Below are 22,057 nucleotides of genomic sequence, written 5' to 3'. Positions count from 1 at the left end.
GTAGACACATTTCACGATTTGCACGTTCAGCTCACCTGCTATCCTCTGACTACACGTCTCAAGTTTCCCCTAGCTCAGCATTAGGAATTAATTGGAAGCGTACCAACTGATCACTCTCTGTTTTACCTATAATCAAATTACATTGTTACACCCTGGTAACATCCGAAAAAAATTATTTGGAATTTAATCAGGCTTTAGGGACCCATAAAATAAAGCGTTACCTTCATCTGCATACAAAAAGTCACCCACACATTGATCATTGCAGACTTCCATCACTCACTGATGCGTACTGTACTACACAGTCTGCATTCTATAGCTAAAGTCATAAATGCCTACTCTAGGGCTACAAATAATATTATTTTCTTTATCGATTAATCTGCTGATTATTTCCTCAATGAATCCATTAATCATTTTGTACTAAAGTGTCAGAAATTAGTGAAATATGCCCATTTCAATTTCCCAGAGCCCAAGGTCTTCGAATATCTTGTTTTGTCTAACCAACAATCAAAAATCCAAACAAATTTCAGTTTACAACGATGTAAACCCAAGACAAGGCAGCCAATTATTACATCTGAGAAGCCTGAAAAATAATTGAAACAATGAATCAATTATGAAAATAGAGCCGGTATGATTATCTTTTCCGCTCTAGTCTACTTCAAGATGGTCAGGTTGATACATAGAAAGAGAAGAGAGATACCTTTGCTCGAGGATTGAGGTTGCCGATGGCATCAGCTTTAAAGTCATTCTTATTCTTCCTGCACAGCACAGCTGTGATGATGATGATAATGAGTGTTACTACAGCGATGGGCGCTAACACTGCGGCGAGTATCCACAGGTTATTAGGAGGGTTCTTGACCACCGCTGAAAAAAGAAAAACACTTTTACATGACAAAAGCAGAAGCATCCTTCACACCCACGCTAAGTGACACTGCATACGGCTCAACCTGATACATTGAGCCTGATTCAGCTATTGTAGGCAACAATCTATAAGAGAATGCAGCATGCTCTCTCTCCCGCTCTCTCCTGACCAACTCTGTCTCACCCTCTTCCCCCCTTCACATAGCAGTGAGCAGCACTGCAGCCCAGACAAACAATGTTGTGCCGGGAGCATTTCAGAGAGATTAGAGAGCAAAGAGCTTTCTCAACCTTTTCTTCTCCTCCCTTCATCCCAGCACCAGCTCTTCTGTCTAAACTCAGCATGAGTCATGCATTGTGCTTTGCATGTGTGTCTGTCCATGTTTCTGTCCTTTTGCCTACTTGTCAGATGCTAGAACGACGCTGTGCTTACGTTCTGCCTGCAGCTGGACAAAGTAGCCCAGGGTGAGCGCCATGGTCTGAGAATCCACTGTGTTCAGGACCTTGGCAGCTGACGCACCCGCTAAAGGAATGCCATTGTGCTGGACGTAATAGGTCATCTCAGCTGGATTCTTCAACCCTGACACCCTACGGATGCTCACCATCTGATTGGAAAAGAAAAGAGATGGCATACACTATGTTTCCTTCAACTACAATACACTCAATATCAGCTGATACTGAATGGCTGGTTCATTGTAAGTAAGCAGCTTATATTTCAGAAAAGCAAACAAAAGTCAAACCATGAATTTAGGCATATAGTCTCATAGGAGGAAAAAACGCATGGACAACAGAGAGTGCTTGTTTAGTTAAACATTCAACCTCTGGTTTGTTTTGATGAGCAATTAGCGGATGATGAGTTGAGAAGCTCCCTAATTATGAGGGGCTGACCCCAAGTAATCATACAAGCGTGTGCGTATCAAAGTGTATATCTCATGAAATATTCATACTTTAAGAAATAAGCCAACAGAACTTTTGGATCCATGCTTTCATTAGACCTCTGACTGACATGCCAGGGCATTCAGGCAAAACATAAGAATAAGAATCTAAAATGACTGATTGTTTTTTACTCCCTAACCCTCTGCATCGCAGACTGTTTGTTCTTCCAGAGAAACTCAGACCTGGCATTCCCTGAGGACTGCCAATGCCAGTTCCTTACCTGGACAGTGTAGCTGCCTACACCAGTGGCTCGTCTAAAACGATTGCCCTGCTGGCCTGCCAACACAAACAACTCTGCCAGCCGCTGCTCCATTAAACTGGCAAAGCTTTGGTACTGTCCCTCCAGGCTGGCGTTATCCACATCCTGGATCACTGCAAAAGAGAGTGGCAAAAACAAAGAGATAGAGGCAGAATTAGATAACGCGATAATGTGTGTGTATATGAGTGGCAAAGAGACACTTGAGCATTACATACATACACAGCACATGTACCCATTTACTGTAAATCCAAAATGCAAAAACTACTTTTAAGACTGTAAAGGCTGGGGTATGTTGAAAACGAACTAGCTCATGCAAAGGGCCCGTCCGATCACGTCTGAAGGCAAGAGCGTTTATGGCTGTTCTGAACACACTCGATGACGGGGTGAAAAGACTGCTGCCGTAGAGGAAATCTTTCCCCGAAGGCACTCAGTATTACACTCGTTTGTACACATGAAAAGTGACAAAAATGAAAAGAGAAGTCCTGAGAGAGAAGTGTAAGCCCCGTTTACTATGTCACTGTTTGAAGCAGCCGTGCTTGTTGAACTGTTGCTTTCGGAAAGTTGTCGGATGCAATCCCAGTTCCAACATCTGAAAGTTTTGGGCGGAGGGGATTCAGACGCTGTTTAGCCATCTGACAGGCGCTTCAGTTGAAACACACTGTCTCCTTAACAAAACGCTCTATACTAATGTAATATCCACCTTTTTTTGTACCAGATTTTCTCCCACCCCCACTTACATCTGATCATGTCAAACTTTTGCTGCTTGAAGAGCAGATTGTTGTGTTTTTCCACTGTGTGACTATTTTGAGACCAACAGAGGATCCCCAGTCTGTATGGTTTCAAGGAAAGCTCATGCTGATCTGTGTCTGGTGGTAATGTAATAGAGAAATTTGTTATTGGCCATAACAACTTGATAAGCTAATGATGAATAATGGCTTGTGCTTCCTGGAAGCTTGTTTTGGAGTCTTTAATCTTTTCGGTTTAATCAACAGTTGAAAGGCAGTAATCCTGGGTGTACATCTTGTTCAGTGTGACTAAATCCTATTATCTAGGGGATGACCTTGAACTGACTCGGCCTCTCATCGCAGCAAGTGCAGGGTTAAGAGCTACACAGCATGATCTGAAAGGCCAATCCATTATACAGTACAGCAGTGTGGGGGCCTTTGAACACTGTGAAATATATTCTTGCTGCTCAGTAGACATATTTAGTCATTCATAAAGCCCATTGAGTTAAATACTAAACAGTAAACCACCCAGGAGTCCTATAAATATAATCCCTCCTGTCAAAAGAGACAGTTTAGATTGTAAACATAAGCAGACTCATTATGTCTTAAAGTTCCCATAAATGAGCCCAGCATGAAATTCACAACTGAATAGGTACATTTCTGCCACATACATCCTGCTCAGCTGTTTTCTGTGCCATGAAGTAGTAAAGAAGGAGTTGCTTGCATTTGACAACTTGTCAAACGTGTACCACCGGAGACTCATAAGCAGATAATATGGCCACTGCAGCATGACAGGGTCAAACAGGATTTTTTTCTGCAATATAATGGATGTATTCTCCAACATTACATACATAAGCTCCATCAGAAGTAAAATAAATGAACAAATAAATAAACGATGACATCCCTACCTGTGATAACCCAGAAGTCTCTGGTTGCAATGGACGTGTTCAGATTGTGATACTCCAGTGCTGCAAAGAAAAAGACAGAAAAACATCATCATTATCCCAAACAAACCAAAAAACATTTAATCTTTGTATTACCATAGCATTTTCATTTTGATTACCCCTAACCTACTTTTAAATCTTCATAAAGCTCTTTTATCTATTTTTCTGTATAGATTTTTTTTTTTTTTGGTAATGCGATCATTTTATTTTTCCTGTAGCAAAATAAATGATCATATCAAAATACATTTTAAAATAAAAAGATAAAACTGAACATGAGAAGTGAAAATTAAAAAAGTTAAATTGAATTTTAAATGAGTAAAAAATAAGGAGACAAATGGTAAAGATTATGCTAAAAAAAAAACAGAAAAACAAAAAAAAAACTACAAACTGAATATAAAGTTAAATCTAAAATATTACATGATCATCTTTTCACAATGCAGTGTAATTTACATTTGGTTTTACACATTTCTGTTTTCATTTTACAATTTCAAGCTCTGACCAATAACCCGCTGCTTTTGTTTAAGTCATTAGGACCTAATGGACTATAAAAAAGTAGTAAGAATATAAAATCATCAAATCAAGAGCAATAATAAAATCATTTCACTGCTGCAACTGTACGGTTATCATTCCAACAAGTGGTGCGGTCTCACTAGCCAGAGATTTTGTAGTTGAGTAACCAGTGCTTGTAAATCTAGGCCAAATACACGAACACTTCTGAAACCTTTCATGAAGAAGGGGGACAGTTTACACTTTGTTACACTTTTTAGGGTTGAGATATCAGTTCAAAGCTTAATTATCACTGCATGTCAGACAAATACAGAAGCAAGGACAGTTTTCAGCTGCCTGAGCTCTGGTTGTCTCTGTGTTCTCTTACATCTATTTCCTGCCTGATTAAGCTTTTGTTCTGGAGGCTGGTGCAGTGTTTGGGGGAATGCTATATCGCTGGCCTGTGAAAGCAGACTCACTACAGAAATGTACACTCAGGCATGACAGGAGAGAGGAGAGAGGGGCGGCGTGTGGGGAGTTCAGGGTGAGAGGAACAGTAAGGGCATTTAATGGCTACGCAGGGCTGCAACGCTGCCAGAAAACAGCTCAATGCTGTCTTTAAGTTTGAATCATGAGAAATATTAACTTTAATGTCTTGGAAATTCATTCCAAGAAATGAAAAAAAACCTTCCATTTCACCAACAGAAAGCTATTATTAAAACAATATTTCATATTTGGCTAACAGCCTCACTCAAAAGCCACCTGAGAGAAACTGAGAGGGGCGTAAAAGAGCTGAACGCGGCAGTCCAGCCTACACAAGCACCACAGGAACGGTGGAGTACTCAGAGCTACAAACGGGCACTTCCGAGTGGCGTGAGACACCGGGCCTTTTCTGTCAGAGCAGAGCCCAAGATGGTAAGAGAATACCCCACTGTTAATTATTTACTGCGATAATTGGCTTTGAAGTGTGGAGGCAGCCAATGCCAGCATATGTTCACGCCTCCTGTGAACAGTGTAAAGTCACTAATGGCGAGGGTACAAAACAAACAGAGCAAAATCACTGACACACTCCCATTCTTTCTTTTACCCTCCTGTCTTACTGGGTTTTCCTCCATGTCAGTTTCTGACTCTTTGTATCTAGTCGCCTTCCTCTCTTTCTCTGCTCCCCAACCGAATCACCCAGCCCGTGGCTAACTTCACTTTCTAACCTAACTCAATCACAACACAAAGTGAGCTTTAATTTAATGCTCACCAGCAGAGATTCTATTCATCTTGATTCAAACAGTGCGTAAGCCAGAACTGCTATCTGCCCACAGTGACACTGATGCTGTATTGCAATTCAGGCGCCGCATTCTTCGAGGAATCAAAGTCGGTTGAGAAATGCAACCTTCATTTTGCACAATTTGAAAGACGCAGTCTCCAAATGTTATATCTTATATCTGTATCTCATGTGGCCCTCAGTATCCCATAATCCAGGGCTCTCTGTCTTATTCAGGCAGTCCGCATCTATCACATCTATAAAGGAGGAATGCTCTGTGACGTATCTTATTTACCAGGTATTTGGTTCCGCTGGTCATCAGCCACCTGTTAATACATCACATCTGGACCAATGAAAAAGCCACTGCAGGAGGCAAAAGATAGAAGCCTGTCATAAACCCTACCTGTTAAACTGCTTGCCAGTTGTTTATCATTAGCTATAAGTTAAAAAGTCACAACTAACACCCTAAACTAGAGTCACATTGAACTTGGCTAACTTTTTTACTGGTATTAGGATAAGATAAGATGAACTTTATTGATCCCACAGGGTGAAATTTGAAATTCCACTTTGTTGCTTTTTGAAAGAACATTTGTGTTGAAGAGGGCAGCACTAACCATTAATTTTGGTGTCTTTGCTAAGCTAGATGTTTAATTAAGGAAGGAGGTTTCAGCCTTGCACACCAGCGCCTGAATTGGGAAACAGTGTGTGTCTTTCCAGATAGACAGATATTATCTAATCGACTCCTGTTTTAACAGCACTTGACTGAACATGAACTTTTGGTTTCCAAATTTTTCTAATTATGGTCCAGCAAGGTACACTGTGGGAGGTTAGAGAAGATCCATAGCCCATTTTCCCATTGGGCTCAGGAAGTGCTTTAAAAAAAGTGCTATTAAGACTGAGCTCTGCTAGATGGTAATACAGGGGAGCCCCTGGCTTAATTCATAGCTCAAGCAGCAGCTCTGCTGTGATCCTGAGCAGGATCTTGCAAAGCCAAAGCACTGTCTTGTCAAAGTCCAAGACCAAAGACCAAAGACCAGAGTCTGGAAAAAATTAAAGCACTGTAGCTTGTTAGAAACCATTGAAATGAAGCTAGGGAGACTTATTTCTGCTTGAACAGAAACCTAACCACAGGTTCTATTTCCAGGCATGGGCCTGTTCAAATCCATAGCCAATCTAATGGCTGCCTGTCCGCTTGACCCAACATGTCTTTTCATAGGTTTTCTCCAGGCTTCCTTGAGCTTGATGAGACGGAGGTTTGGTTACATAGGATCACATTATTCAAAACACTGAGGCCACTTTCACACATATAACCTGTAATACCATGTCTACACAGGAGGGAGGCGTAGCATGAGCAGCACATTAGCAGAGCAGCAGCAGCAGCTTCAGTCCTCTGTAGGTGTCCACACAGGATGCGTTCAGGCACAGTACACAGTTGTAGGTCAGCCGCATTTTTGCAGCGCTCAGAGCCCAGCAGACAATTAATGTATTTACACGTGTAAAAAAAGAAGAAAACAGACTTGAAAATACAGTTCGGATCACGTGTAACACAAGTGAAACACAAGCAGTTACACGGACTGTGTAGACAGATGTATTGATTATATGAGCGTATCTGTTCCATCAGATGTGCATGAAACGGACTGAAATGACCCCTGTGTAGACAAGCCCGAAAGACTGCTGCACAGGAAAGATCGTTCCTCCTGCTCGTGCTATTGGCTACTATCTGTAGAGATTTCAAGTAAAATGCTTCACACATGACATGTTACATCTGTTTGGTTACATAATGGAAGATGTATCTTCATATTGCCTGAGAACAATGGCGGATAAAAGGCTCCTGCATGAAAGACTCTACACTGTTCAAGTCCCACGGCTTTTGTTTAAACTAACCACACAAGGGAAGCACATATCCAGAATGTGAAATCTGGTTCCTGTTAGACATTGATCCTTACACATAAAATTTCCAGGCCATTTGAGTGAAACTGTGTGGCATCGACTATGTTTAAGTGACTCAATCATTAAAAACAACTGTGGTCGTAAAAGCAGTAGAACAGTCACACACATCCAATTAATGAGAAACTGGATATCACTCAGGCTTAGCAATTGAATTCCTAAATTCTACCACTGAATAGATGAATGTAAACTTTCAGAGATAATCTGGCCCATGTGAATCAACTGCAGTTTCTAAGGTTGGATCAGGTCTCGATATCTAGGCTAAAGTCTATCAACATATCAGTTTCTTTGTCCAAAGGTGTGGAAACGAAGATGAGAAACAAGGATGCTTTGTTAAAAGTTTATAGAAAACCTTTTGCAGGCATCAACACCTGGAAAAAACAAGCAAGAGCACAACAGTTGTTTTTAGTTGAATGTAATTTGTATCTGGAGAACAAATCTTTCCCAAGAGAGCACAAGAACTACATTTGGTGTCTCCTCTTGTAAGGCTGTTGAATTACTCCTGACTAACAGACGTATTTCAGAATACAAATTGTAACTTACGCTCAGCAATGATAAGTGGTGGATAGAAGAGGAAGTAGCCCACCAGCTCAGCTGACAGCTGACCAAGGAGATTTGAGGCAGTGGTGCCATTGAGGAAGACAGTGCCATTACTCACAGTGTAGACCAATGACACAGCAGGAGAGCCCGCTGCCTGGGTGACACTCAGCATCTGGGAAGAAAACATGAAGAGTACATGCTCAGAGAAAGAAGACAGCACAGAAAAAACGTAGGTGAAACCACAGCGCTAGGGATTATAGTACTCTAATGTGCAAATCTGGAAGATGTAGAACAAAGAGACGTAGAAATGACAAACATAAAAAAACCAATTACTGTCTTGGATCGACAAATATTATGAAAATCACTGAGAAGCACAATGGCTGGGAAACTGGCAAGGCATGAAAGAGTACAAAAATACTGTAGTATCAATTTTTTCATCCATGCATAGAATTCAAATTAGCTTTAATATAGGGTGCACTTTAATGTGGCAGCTGATTACAAATTAATACAAACACTGCCTCCCTAAACATAATTAATTTGCATCTGAGAAGCAGCTCTTGATAAAAACGCAAAGCTTGATGGGACAATTTTGCACAGACCGCACACAATTTGCAGCTCTTTGTAGCTGCCAAATCACCAAAACACATGGTAATGTTGATGTGCAAAAGCACAAAATGAATGAAGTTACATTTATTCTAGTATAGACCATCAATCTTAGCCTCTATTTGGGTTGTTGGATGGTTCTTTTTACGTTAAACCACCCAAAAAATGGTGACATCCGATTGTTTTGATCTATTTAAATACAATGACACCAGAACACTACACTGTACAAGTTTACCCACTGGCATTATGTTAACAATCACACCTACACAGTGTGATAAGTACAACGCACTTGTTCCACCACAGTACCTGAACAGAAAGCCTGCTGTTAATGCTGAGCACTTTGGCCTGCGCCTCTGAAAACACCTTCTCAAGCCTCTGTTCCATCATTTGAGAGAATCGACAGGACCGAGGATTATCACCTGTTCCCACAAACTGCAGCACTGGAACATAGAAACGAGATCAGCCTATATAAAAATGACACTGACCAAACTGTTCATGGTGGGTTTTCTTTTTTTTAATTCTTATGACTTAATACTTACAGTATGGCCTAACTTAGATGCTGACGAGCCATGCAATATTGTCATTTTCTGCTCTGATGTGGAATGCCTACATTTTTTTATTTCTCAATCCTAGTTTCCACTGAAATTGCTCCTGTGCACAATTGCAGCAGGGAAAAAATAACTGTAAGTCTCAAGCTGATCTCTGACTTATTTTTTTTGCTTTCATCCTGACTTAACACTAGCTGACCTGTTTTCAGCTGGAAGCCAGTGGCTGGGCCGGATCTCCATAATGCAGCTGGGAGGGGCAGGGCTGTTACCATGGGGAGGTACTGTCGCAGGTCTGCAATCAGCTTATCACGGCCATAGGAGTCCAAGCCTTCCAGCACTACAGAGGGGGGGTAGACCACGTCCCCTCCAGTCACATGATAAGCCACCGTCATGTTGGGAGAGCCGAATACAGTCTCCACCTGGTAGAGTAAAAAAGAAAATTAGATGTCTATAGGTAGTTGTTACCAGCTGCGTCAGGGTGGCTGGTATTGTTTTTGTGAGTCTGTGTGTGTGTGTGTGTGTGTGTGTGTGTGTGTGTGTGTGTGTGTGTGTGTGTGTGTGTGTGTGTGTGTGTGTGTGTGTGCGCACGCGCCATTGGCCCCTCCACTTTACACCCCTAATCCATATTCGTTCTAGGTCATGGATCACTGTATCCCTGTTTCAATCATTCCTGTCCAATCTAAGACATTAAGTAAAACTACAGACCATCTTGTGATGGGATTACGCCAGTTGATGGCCCCTTCCCTCCTTCCAACCCCCCCTACTTCCAACACCGTTGCTCGGACCACACCCATCTTTTAACTCGGCCTTCATTTTGATCTCAACTACACACCTGTAAAGTTTTGTCACTGTATCTTGCATGGTTATGACCGCTATTGTGGTGACAAAATCTGTCCACAGACAGACAGACAGACACCTGCCAGATTACTCAAAACTGCCTCTGTGGTAGTTCCCGCTACACTTAGCCATGAAGGTGAATAAAATAATAAACTTGGACAGATAAAAATTTAACCAAACACAGAAAAACTTGATTCTTATAAGATATGCACTGTAAATAATAATCAAGGAGTTTATTTTCTTAAACAAACTGGTGAAAATGGATAGGAAACCTGAGAAAACACAGTTTTTTAGTTGACACTGCAGTGTCTCTAAACAAGATTATCCAAAGGCAGAGTGCAGTATCTGCATTCTTTTAAAGATATTTTGTGAGTTCTATGACAGTTTTTTTTTCGGAATATAATCAGCCTAAAGAAAACCTTAAACCTTTTTTTCCCAACTTCACTGCTTTACTGCACTTTGTAGGTCAGTGCAGTATACCCTTAAAAAATCAAGGTAGGTACAATGGTTCAAAAGTTCAATTTATTCATCCATAAAAGCATGTCAATTACAGTGCTCCCGTCCTTATCAACCAAATTTATTGTTTTGCTGATTACCAAAACGAAGGTAATAAATACTCACTAAATAAAACCATTGATTAAAACAACATAAAACTAAAGTAGATTCCATAATACAACTGTTTAAAACATCCAAACAATATGAGAGGTGACTACAATTAAAATAAATTAGTCCCAATTTACCACTTTACAAAGTTCTTGGCCTACTGTCATATCAGTTGTGGGATAAAAGAGGTACTTCATCACACAGATGCAAAAATCGTGTAAATCGAGTGTCATCACAAAGCTGTTACTTGCAGCACTGCAGACTTATTTTCACCGTTAGCTACAATACAGCCACGCATATTAAAGTGACAGCTGCAAGCTTTATAAATGGTATGATAAGGTCTCTGACAGTTGGAAAACTTCATTTTGTGGTATGATGGTGCAGACCATTTTTTTTAAATCAATTTTAGTCCATTATGAAAATCCCTTGCATTTTCATGTCACAGTCGGAAAAGCACAGTTGTAAATAAATTTAATGACGACTAGATTCCATTTAGCTGCTTCAGTCTCAGGGTCCTGGTGTTGTGCCTCCTGGCTCACTGTACACTGTCATTACTTACTGGGACACTCGAACAGAGCAGAGTCAACATTAATGTTATTAGTAACACCTGTGCTTTTCCTGCTATGAAAAGTCAAAATGCCTGCTGTGAGCAAGGCCTGAAGCAGGCTTAAAGTTTATTTTCATACAAAACTAAAATGAAAAGAAACCATCCGTGATGTAAAATGTTTGTAGTTAATCAGCATGAGCATATTTGCGATATAGTCCTTTAGAGTGGATCTTGAGGTGCTGTCAGTCAGTCATATTGGCAAATGGGCTGACAAGATATTGAACCATGCTGGATTGATTGAGCACTAAAGAGTGTATTCCAACTATTTGCTAACGAGAGCATGAGGAATAGGAGAGAGTGACCGGTGAATACAGATATGTGAACAGGAGGGATTGAAGGGCTGCTAGGAAGAGAGAGAAGAGAATAAGACATGACATGGGAGAGACTGTTAAATAGGGAGTTTGTTACAAAGAGGCTTATGTTCCTTCACTTTTAACCCAAGAGGCCAGGTATCACTGCGTCCCCATTCTCACAGAAACACAGGTGACATCGGCGTGTTTCGTAACTGTGTGTCATTCCAGAAAAAATGTACTTACGTTTGTCGGTAAGAGTTTGACTTTTTTTTTAACTGTACTTACATGGAACCCGGAAAGGGAATCATGACAGATGTGGCGAAACTAGGTGTGTGTGCGTGTGTGTGTGTGTGTGTGTGTGTGTGTGTGTGTGTGTGTGTGTGTGTGTGTGTGTGTGTGTGTGTGTGTGTGTGTGTGTGTATGAGACAGAGAGAGAGAGAGGTCAAACCATTCTGGTCCATTATCTAAACCCATCTGGAAGCCTGTGCTGACAAGGGAGGTCCAATGGCCAAAAACACTGAGAGCCTACAATCTCTGTGAGTAGCTGAGAGTCACCACTCTGCCTCCTCACAATTCAGCCTTCTCATGAGCTCTGTGAAAAGAGCCCTTAATTATCAATTCATCGCTTCATCCTCTTTCAGGCTTTACTCGTGTGAAGGTGTTATTAAGAGACTGCATTTCGAGCACACCAAAGATAACACACCCACTAACTCTGTCTCAAAGAGTGTGAAAGGCTGCCAACAGATTAACCCAACAGATCTCAGTTCTGACATTCAAAAAGTTTCAAGTCACTGGACAGCCCTAACGTGAAGACACAAAAACACTTCACGTTCATTTTTTTAAAGGTGCAAAATGGTTTTAGTCTCGTGGTCTAAGTCATTTAGTCTATTTCTCATCATCTTTTTAGCATCAGCATGGCACATCGCTCTCCTCCCAACCATTTATAACCTATAATTAAACACAGAGGCAATTTCCCTTGCCAACAGCTTGTTTCCCATTGGATGAGAGAGCAGTGCTGCTAGAAGGAACCCATGCAATGTTGAAATGGGTGACAGGAGTGCACTGAAGCAAGAACCCCCTTCAGAGACTACGGAGAGAGTTAACATGTGAGAGCACTGACCTTCACACAGGGTAGGACAAACTCTCAATTATTTGATACTACAACATTGAGAAATACAACACGTCAGGACGTTTCACTGGGTTGCAGATATACAAGCATACACACGCACACACAGAAATACGCACACACACTCTAAAGGCACTCCAACCCACTGGAGACTAGGAGGAGATATTTTCTTTATGTAGGAAAGGAACCACATTGCTGTTTCAATGATTTCAAGACACAAGCAGTCTGATTTTTTCAACCAAATTCAATTTAGCCTTTTTTTTTTTTTCACATGTTCAGTGTACGGTATGCAAAGTAAATAGACAACATCCTACCACAACTAGCTAACATCTTTCCCTTAAGAAATCCTTTTCTCTCTGTTTAACAGCCTAAAACATACACATTTCTACTTCTCACTGGCTGTAATTTTAACATCTTCCTATAGCCAAGAGGTGCTCCCGATACACACTGAGCAGAGGTGTTAGGGGCTTGTTGACAGAGAGAATGGATTTGGCACAGCAGGAACCATGATTGGTTCCACAAATGGCTAATCCACAGAAACAAAATTCATTGTGTGTGCACGGGATCTGTTTGTGTCATTATTGCAGGGTAAATGCTGAGATTGGTTTCCTGAGTTTTTGTTAAACCAAATCTGCTGTGTCCACTCCTACGGTAAGACTGCCTTTTGATGAAGTGTGGACAGACTCACTGGTTGTAAATAAAAAGCTTGTCTCTTGTAAATATAAGGAGCAACAGTTCTCATCTACAGTTCTGCTACAGACCTAATCTACATCTTGTTTTAGTGTCGGTACAGTTACTCAAATATTTGACATCACCCACTGCCTTCTGGGATACATTCAGTCAACCTAATTTCTATATTAGTCCTCATCTCTTCTCACATAGCCTACATATGGGTCCTTGGTTTAAGTGTCTAATTCACTCCACGCTAATAGATCACCACATTTCTTGTGAGGGCACAATCAGGAACCATTCACTGTTCATCAGTGTTAGAAGATTGTTTCTGATTATTTTGCTTGAGTCTGAGAACAAGCAACAGCTTTGGTCGGTGAAAAAGCAGTTGTCAATCAACATGTCATGTTCATGATATATCATACAGCTTATATAATATGTGAGACACAAGCTTCAAATAGATCTGTTAATTAAATTCAGAGAGGCTTGAATAGCAGTAAATCTGAATAACTTTTACTTCGCTCAATTCACAACTTTTCCTACCGCACAATGAACCAAAATCTCAGCATCAGCAAACCAATTCTTTGTATCTGGCCAAACTTATAACACTTCCCAAAACAAAGGCTGAAAAAAACCTTTTTCCTTCCTTCTGAATTAATTTAAAATTTATTTTTGCATTCTTTTGGATTCTACTTCTACTTTAGGTAACCAAGATTGTTTTGAGATTGTAGGCAACCCGTCACAGCTGTTACATCTGTCTGCGTAGTGATGCTGGTTGATGCTGTAAAAATAAAAACAGCACTCCTGATTTCCGAAAGTACCTTCAAAGGGGAGAGCTGTGGCTCAGGAGGTAGAGCAGGTTGTCCACTAACCAGAAGGTTGGTGGTTCAATACTGAACCCCAAATTGAATGTGTGTGTGCTTTGAGTCCATTTATTTCCATAGTAGTAAATAGTACAAAAAGATAAAGCATGTCACTCTGAATCTGCCATCGGGTTACAATAACCCCTTCAGCTTAAAGCTACTTTAGTGTATCACATTCTTTGAGTCTACACCTATGGATAAATGAATGTTCAGTATATATCCAATGGTTGACAAAGTTGTATTTATCTTGAGCAATTAACAGTAATAACAGAACAACAGTCTGACCTGTGCTTGAGCAGAAGTGTCATTCAGAGCTTTTCGGAGGCCCTGGCTTAGTCCCCTCCGCAGGTTCTGCCTCTGGATGCTGTCCAGCCTGTTTCTTCTCACATAGATGGAAACAACTAACAGAGATATAGATACAAAGATGAAAGTAAGGGCAAACAAAGATAACCAAAAGACAAAACATGTTAGAGAAATAATAAAATTTCACAAGAGGGATAGACTGTGAAAAAAGCATTGTTTACCTGTTTTCACCCACATTCTCTCTGTGATGTTGCACTGCTGTGGCGGCGCCTCTGTGGTGGTGGTGAAAGGGGAGATGAAGACGGTGGTGGCCCCCCTGGGAGGGCTTGTTCTCGGGACAAGTGGAGTGAATGTTCTCCTGCTGGTTTGAGTCCTGATTGTTGTGGTGGCGGTCGTCCTCCTGGTAACAGGTGTTGGCTGTTGTGTGGTAGTGGTGGTAGACTGCGTGGTTCCAGTGATGACTCTTAGGGAAGGCATGGTAGCGGTGGGATTTTCAGTTTTGGTGGTTGAAGCTACAGTTGTGGTGGCAAGCTTCACAGAGGCTGTTGTGGTGTCCTGTCGAGGGGTCAGAGTTGGTACCTGAGATGTCCTTTCAGTGGGCCCAGCAGAGAGAGTAATTCTGACTGATTGAGAGGGGGCTAGACTGGCCTCCTTCTCTTTGGGGAAAGTGAGTGCAACTACTCTGGATGTTCCAGCGCTTAACTCATCTGTCCCTGAATCTGTAAGGACAACAAACGTGTCAGTCACATGCTGTGAGCAATTAAAATCTATTGATGAGATCAGACCAGGTGACAGGGAGGAAAATGTGCGTGGTAGAGCTTTTGCAGACAGAGATGATGATGCAGTGTCTGGGAACATGGTTGGTTTACTTGACAATATCATATCAGCTGAATTTAATGTTGATGGTGACGATGATGACGTTGATGATGAAGCTTTGGAAGAAACCGGGGTGGTGAGATTCACATGTAAGGAGGACACCTGAGAAGTTTTTGGTAACGCTGAGTGACACTGATGAAGCCTCTGAAGATGATGATGATGAAGACAGTGTTAATGGTGATGATGGCATCAGCTCTCTTGGTGAGGTTAACCCCTTTCGGATTTTAATCAGTTGTGTTACTGATATAGTCAGTGTCAGAGAAACTGTGTGAAGGGTTGTTTGGAAGTGTGACAGCCATATCATCTGCCAAAGGGGGGTTTCTCTGATACACGAGTGCAAGCGGAGTAGCTTGTGAGGAAGTTACAGCATCGGTAGTTATGTGAGAGAGGGGCAGGAAAGTATCTGAACCCCACACTGATGGAGCAGCAGCGTTTACAGTGGCTCCTTGCTGTACACTGACAGCCACAGCAGATCTGAGATTAGCTGGGGACAAATTCCTGTTCTGTTCTTTATAATCTCGTGTTCCTTTAACATATGTAAAAGATGGATATGCTCCAACAGTTGGATAAACTGAATACAGATCAGTAGTGTTGGCTGTTGGATCAGTTGAAATCTATATGCGCATTAAGTTCTTGTCCGTCTTCCAGCTTTAGATGTTCATATGATGGGCCATCTGCTGGTAGATTAGAATTTGTCCTATTAGAGTCAGTAGATGCAAGGCACTGCTTTGAAAAGGCACAAGCTTGGTGGCTTTCCACTTTGTATATGGTGCCACTAATTTTGTGCCAAAGCTGAAAATAGCGCCCACTGTCTCAGTGCTGTTTTGTCCATCAATGGAGGAAGCATTTGCTGCAGAGGAAGCAGTGGAGGGAATGGTTGTCTGTCTGTCTAAATAAAAGTTTGATTTATCCCTACTCACACTAGTGATTGGTCCCTGAGCGTGAGAAGAAGGGTTTGTCCTAGGTGTTGGGATGATTTCTGACCAGGAAGAAGGACACCACTCATAACGGCCCCTTGACTGTCAAGTCATCTTTACAAGAAAGGCTTTCAAAAGGTTGTAATGCAGCATCAAATGTTACTGGAGAAAAAGAGGTTTTTGGTGGGAGATCCTTTGGCAGAAACTTCAGAGCCTTTATTCAAGATAAAAACATCTTTTCTAGTCATGAAAGATGGAAACTGTGTTGTGAACTGCCCTGATGGAACACCCTTCTTGTAAAACGCAGTGTCCCTGATTAGAGAATACTCTTTCCATTAAATAAAGGAGACACTGAACACTTTGCAGTATTTCTGGGGAAGCTCTCAGCAGGCCTCTTTCCAAATGATGTGTTAACTGTGGAAGGTGTTGATGTTTTACTGTTTCCTGCACTAGTTTCCACCTGGAAAGACAAAGATATACTGTGGCCAGCACTCTCAGATTTTATAATAGAAACAGACACTTCAGCTGAGGACACTGTCTGTTGAGAATTATTGGGAGATAGCATTAGACCAGATGTTGTATAAAAGTTGTGGGGAAATGAAAGTAAAGACCTTGTTTGAAAGGTCTTTGTGAGAGAGTTATTTTGGATAATAATGAGGCTTTAGGATGGTCTGCAAAATTAACCTCACTACTGGCATACAGGCCATCATATCAGTGTTGGTGTGGTTTGGGCTGTGGCTGAGAAACAATGGCAATGAGTATGTAGGCTGAGTAGGCTGTGAAAAACTTTTGTGCAGGGTTTTATACGTCATATCTTTTCCTGACCGAACTGGCAACACCAGAAAGAGACACTGTTCTATTGATGGAGGAAAATATCATCTTTAGCGTTGTCCATCCTTTAGGCTCCTATGTTATGCCGCTAGGAGACCTTGTTTGTGTTACAAATTGTTGAAGGTTTATGACTTCATTACTTGGCAAATTAAGTGAATCGGACTCTGATGTGGAGGAGGTTGTTGCTGCTCTAGTCATTGAGCTGAGGATGGAACCACCCGTGGACTCGGGCCTTGGCTGTCTGAGCGAAAGTGAGTTATTCTGGTGAGCTTGGGTGGAAACAGATTTGAGCTTTGCTCCTGCTATCTTTCCCTGGTTGTAATTTATATTGATGGCAGGAACTGTGGGCCTGCTGTGACCCGCTGCCATCAGTAAATCACCATTATTAGATGCAGGCTCCGAGGACACCATGCCTGAGTAGGTAGGTGTTAGCGTAGTGATTGCAGTTTCAGAAAGAGATGTTTCACTTGGTGGAGTCTCAGAGGAAATTGTTAAAAATGATCCAGCGGGCCTGAACTTCATTTCTGGTGATACAGTTGGATATACAACATGTGACCTGAGAGGCGACATGATTGCATCTCCAATACCTCTGTGAACAAAAGTCTGTCCATCTACTGTTTTGTCTTTCTTTTCCGCATATGCTGTTTGATTTAACATCTGCTGTGTGACATGACTAGAAATTGAATAGCCGTTAGGATGGGCAGACAGCACTGCTGATGTGGGATTTTGTGGATCTCCCTGCTGCGTTTGAGGAGCTTGACTCTCTTTATTGGAGGGAAATACTATCAAGATTATTGGCCGATACAGAGTTCATAGCTGGGTTCTGTGTCTGAGTAGGTTCATATAAAATCTTTAAAAGATTTTGTCCATGGTTAGGAGAAGAATATGATGTATATGTGCTGGTTCCTGGTTTTTCTTGATTACTTTTGAGTTTGTACTACTTATGTATGTTTCACACATTCCCTGGATTTGATCTGCTGATGAGTAAAATGTGTGTTTCGTCATTTTATTGCTCTTTTCAATTGTGTTTTCACTTGGAGAGTTTGATGGTTTGGTTGTTGTGCTTTGCTGTCCCTGTGTAACAGCTGGTAGATCTACAACCGAATGAGTGGTGGATTGCGTGGTTGTTAGATCTTTCCAAACAAGAGACCATGCTGGAGATTATGTTGCTGTTTCTGTCAGGGGGGCATGGCTGGACACACTCCTTTGACCACCAGCTTTGTTTATCCACTCAGTGGAAGATGATAGAGAGAACAGAGACACCAAGGATGATAAAACAGAGGAATTGGATGGAGCTGGTGACAACACTGATGAAGACAATGAAGGAGATGATACTGTCGATGATGAAAATGATGAGACATTACTATTTCCATCCATAAAGGACACATGCGATAGCATATAGACAGGTGATAACATGGTAATAGCCTGAAGTGGTGAGACATGTTGGAAGCCAGACCTGAGCTAGCACGGTGGATCCTATCTGCCACATATGAGGATGAGGAGGACATCTCTGCGCCATGGCCGGAATTATGTGAAGGCCATTGGGTGGTGTGGGTCTCATCCCTGGTGATAGTCGACGAGGTTCTACTTTGATCAAGGCTCACTGGATGTTTGACAGTCCCTGCCATGACAGTTAAAACAGAAGAAAAGGCAGGCTGCCCTGCTAAACCTTCCCCCTCAGACACAGAGTCACCATCTGAGTGGACGGCTGAGAAAGGCACCTCCTCCGCCACCGACAGGTCTTTCAATGGGAGAGCAGGAGTAGCTGCGGCTGCAGGGTCACTTGATAGAGACGAGGAACCAGAGGCATCATAGGTGGATTTTTCTGTTAATGGAACAGACAGGGAGACAACACAATATTATTGGCACCAATAAAGGCCTAATTTTAAAGCTGGAGTGTGGGACTTTTACATATAAATGAGCATCCAAACGAATTCACACAGATTAAGCCTATCAGCACCAGGTAAATCTCTGTATTTCGCAGTATACCGGAGTATCAATTCTGATGTCTGTGGTGAAATTCCCATGCTGCGCTGCGTAGCGATGCGTTTTACGTAAACCAGCAAGTTTGCCAGAGCTGAAGAGGGGAGCAAACGGGAGCAACGGAGATGGAGTGAAGTACTACGAGTATGAGGGAGCCAAAAGCGGAAAAACCTAAGAAGCTTCCAAGAAAAGTTTCTGGTGCTCCAGGTGAAATAGAAACTCTACGCTCAGAGGAAGGACTACAGTCTAAAAAAGAAAGCAATCGACAGCGACGACAAACACAGCTTACTATTGGTGTGGCTCCTCCTCCCTGGTGAGCGCTGAAGGAAGAGAAGGGACTGAGGGCAGACACGGATGTCGCCTTACTGCCCTTGGACATGCTGGTATATGTAACACATTTGGAGTAGGCTATGTAGCTATTACATGTACTCTACTTAAATAATTAATTATTGTCTTGGAACTGTGGAAATTTCTCTGTTATTTGACAGTGTTTGTGTAATTACTTTCACTGCCAGAGGGGGGGGACAAACATTCCAAACTGCAGATTAAACTACATTTATCTCTAATATACCACCACCCTCTTAAACACCACCCTTTAGAAAGGGTTGTAGGTTGTAACTAATGGCTTTGCTAGTGGTTTGTAAAAAAAATACTAATTATTTATACATCAGTTACAGGACATTATTAAGAACAACCTCTGAGGTTATAGCCTTACCTATATTGGATTTTTGAGGGTGATACTCATGTGAACGATTCGGAGTTTTAAAAAATCATTATCTTAAAGTTACAATTTTTATAGAGCTGATCAACAAGGCATTAGTGAATCATTTATTAAAACCATTATTTACGCCTAAAAATAAAGGGAGCTTTATTGGAAAGTGGTTCCAAATTTCTGCTGTGTATAAGTTTGAAAAACTGTATAAAAATTCCTGGCAGCGTGAAAAATCTTACTGCCTAGGCTGTGTCCATATTCATTCAGGCTGCATGTCAACAAAGAATTTATCTTTCTAAAGACGACAGATGAAGCCCAAAGAGTCAGGTATTTCACACAAGCCCGTAAGAGACCTGACTCCAACAGTACACGTCTGCAGATGGCTGTTGTCATGATCAATTCTGATAGTGTGAGATAAGCCATAAAATTTAAAATAAATAATAAATTTACTTTCAGGTACAATGTTTTAATTGGCTTTTTTTCCTGTAATCATTTTACCCTAGGCGCCAAGGTGAAAACATCACAAATACTAGTCACGTGCCAGGTTTAGGGGTGTAAACACATCTTTCTAATAGTCTGCGACAGTACACCAAGGGCAGACAGTTATGTATTCCCAAAGGAGAGAAAAAAGAGACAATCTTCAAAGTGGAACAAATAGAATTATTCAAGAGATAGCAGCCGTGTGCTGAAGTATAGCAAAGATAAGACTGCTTCTAAAAACACACAATGGGCTCATGTTACAGTGTTTCGGCCTCTGCAGAAATTATGCCTCTGTAAAAGGCAGGATGAAAGAGATATATGGAAGTTTACGGTACAGTAACGATCATGAAGATGATGGAGGTGATTAATGAACCAAGACGGCCAACGTGGAGTTGCCTCTCATCCCTTCCCGTCCTCTGTTTTCCTTTTATTCTCAGCACATCCTCGATACATCCATACAGGGGTTCTTTTATCCATTTATAAAGTTTTGCAGTCCTGTCACATCTCCCGCCCCCTCAGCATGTTTCCCTTGCTGAAGTGCATCCAGCTAGCACTCACATACAACTCCTTCAGTTTCAGAGAGACAAGAACAGGAGAGAAACTGAGTTCAGGGGGATCAACAAACAAACTGGCTAGCAAAAAGAGGCTGGATACTCACATATCGGTCATTTTTGCTCATTCTGTTTTCCAATCAAGTTTGCAGAAATGTGAGGCCCTTGAGTTCATGTTTTCTGAATTACACACATGAGGACTAGCCTAAGGCAGCGTGAACTCACACAGCTGGCACAGTGAAGCGATCTAAAAAAATCTGTCTGCAGATATCTGCAGATCATTAAATGAAACTGTAACAGAAAGTAACACCTACAAATTCAGTAAAAGTTCCAGGTCAGTGATTCTGAACATATTGTTAAATGTCACCAATATCCCGGAGAATTGGCATAATGCTTCTTATAATTTGTTTTCAGAGGGATAAATGACTGAATTTCACTGCCAGCATTACTTTCTTAAAGGCAGCTCCTTCATGCTGTATTCATGATGCCATTTGATTCCTTTTCTTCAATTAATCACTAATGTGCTAAAATGTGATTAGTGAAATTGCTATACTGCAAATTCTAATCCATTCTTCTAAAATTATGTTATAAAACAAAGATTGGGAAGCAGGGAAATGTATTTCTGTAGTCACAAAAGAGCTCTAACATAACAAAGGATATCTGTCCTGCTTCCTGCTGAATGAACGAACCCCCCTCCCTTAGCATGGCAACATGACTTTGGGTGTGTGGGACGGTGGCCAGTTCGAGCGGAGGTTTGGGGTCCACCTGTGGTTTGCCACCTGCTCTGACAGAGTTGAGCATATGGGAGGATTTCAACAATGGACGAGAGAGGAAAAGGTGTGCAGGTAAAAAGGAGAGAGGAAGAGAGAGAGGATGGTGAAAAAGGGGTGTGCTGGAAGTCATGGAAAAAGAAAATGGAATAGTCCTAGAGAGAAACTGGAGACAGAGGAGCAACAGTTTGGTAAAATAGCGTTGGAAGAATGAGGAAATCATTGAAGTGGAGGTCATTTTGTCTTTATATTTCATGATTCTTCCCACCGCCACCGTCAGGCTTTTAAGCAATTCTAAGATGTCATCTTGGGTTGCGATGGGCATTTTTCAATATTTCTAAAAACTAAAAAATTAATGGATCATGAAAAAAATATGTAAGTAAGGAAAAGTGTAAATGGACTGCAACTTACATAGCACTTTTCACTTTTCAACACTTCCTATACATATACACACACATCAGGGGCAATTTGGGGTCCAGTATCTTGCCCAAGGACACTTCGACATGTGGACTGGAGGAGCCGGGGATCGAACCAA

General features: G+C 41.5%; 1 protein-coding gene across 1 annotated transcript in view; it reads right to left on the bottom strand.

The window, feature by feature from the left end:
* The window catches only part of kiaa1549lb (KIAA1549-like b), a 57,739-nt gene that overhangs the window by 14,309 nt on the left and 21,373 nt on the right, over positions 1–22,057 (bottom strand). The window contains exons 2-11 of the mRNA XM_040132320.1: positions 18,483–18,851; positions 14,624–15,121; positions 14,385–14,500; positions 9,301–9,520; positions 8,860–8,993; positions 7,954–8,122; positions 3,684–3,743; positions 2,012–2,163; positions 1,289–1,460; positions 698–861 (exon numbers count right to left, since the gene is read on the bottom strand). Coding sequence (XP_039988254.1) covers positions 698–861; positions 1,289–1,460; positions 2,012–2,163; positions 3,684–3,743; positions 7,954–8,122; positions 8,860–8,993; positions 9,301–9,520; positions 14,385–14,500; positions 14,624–15,121; positions 18,483–18,851 — 2,054 coding nt within the window. The remainder of the gene's footprint in view (positions 1–697; positions 862–1,288; positions 1,461–2,011; positions 2,164–3,683; positions 3,744–7,953; positions 8,123–8,859; positions 8,994–9,300; positions 9,521–14,384; positions 14,501–14,623; positions 15,122–18,482; positions 18,852–22,057) is intronic.

This window comes from Xiphias gladius, chromosome 1 (assembly GCF_016859285.1).
Source record: "Xiphias gladius isolate SHS-SW01 ecotype Sanya breed wild chromosome 1, ASM1685928v1, whole genome shotgun sequence".
Taxonomy (NCBI): Eukaryota; Metazoa; Chordata; class Actinopteri; order Istiophoriformes; family Xiphiidae; genus Xiphias; species Xiphias gladius.
The sequence above is the reverse complement of the archived record's forward strand: the minus strand, read 5'-3'. Positions and strand labels throughout refer to the sequence as shown.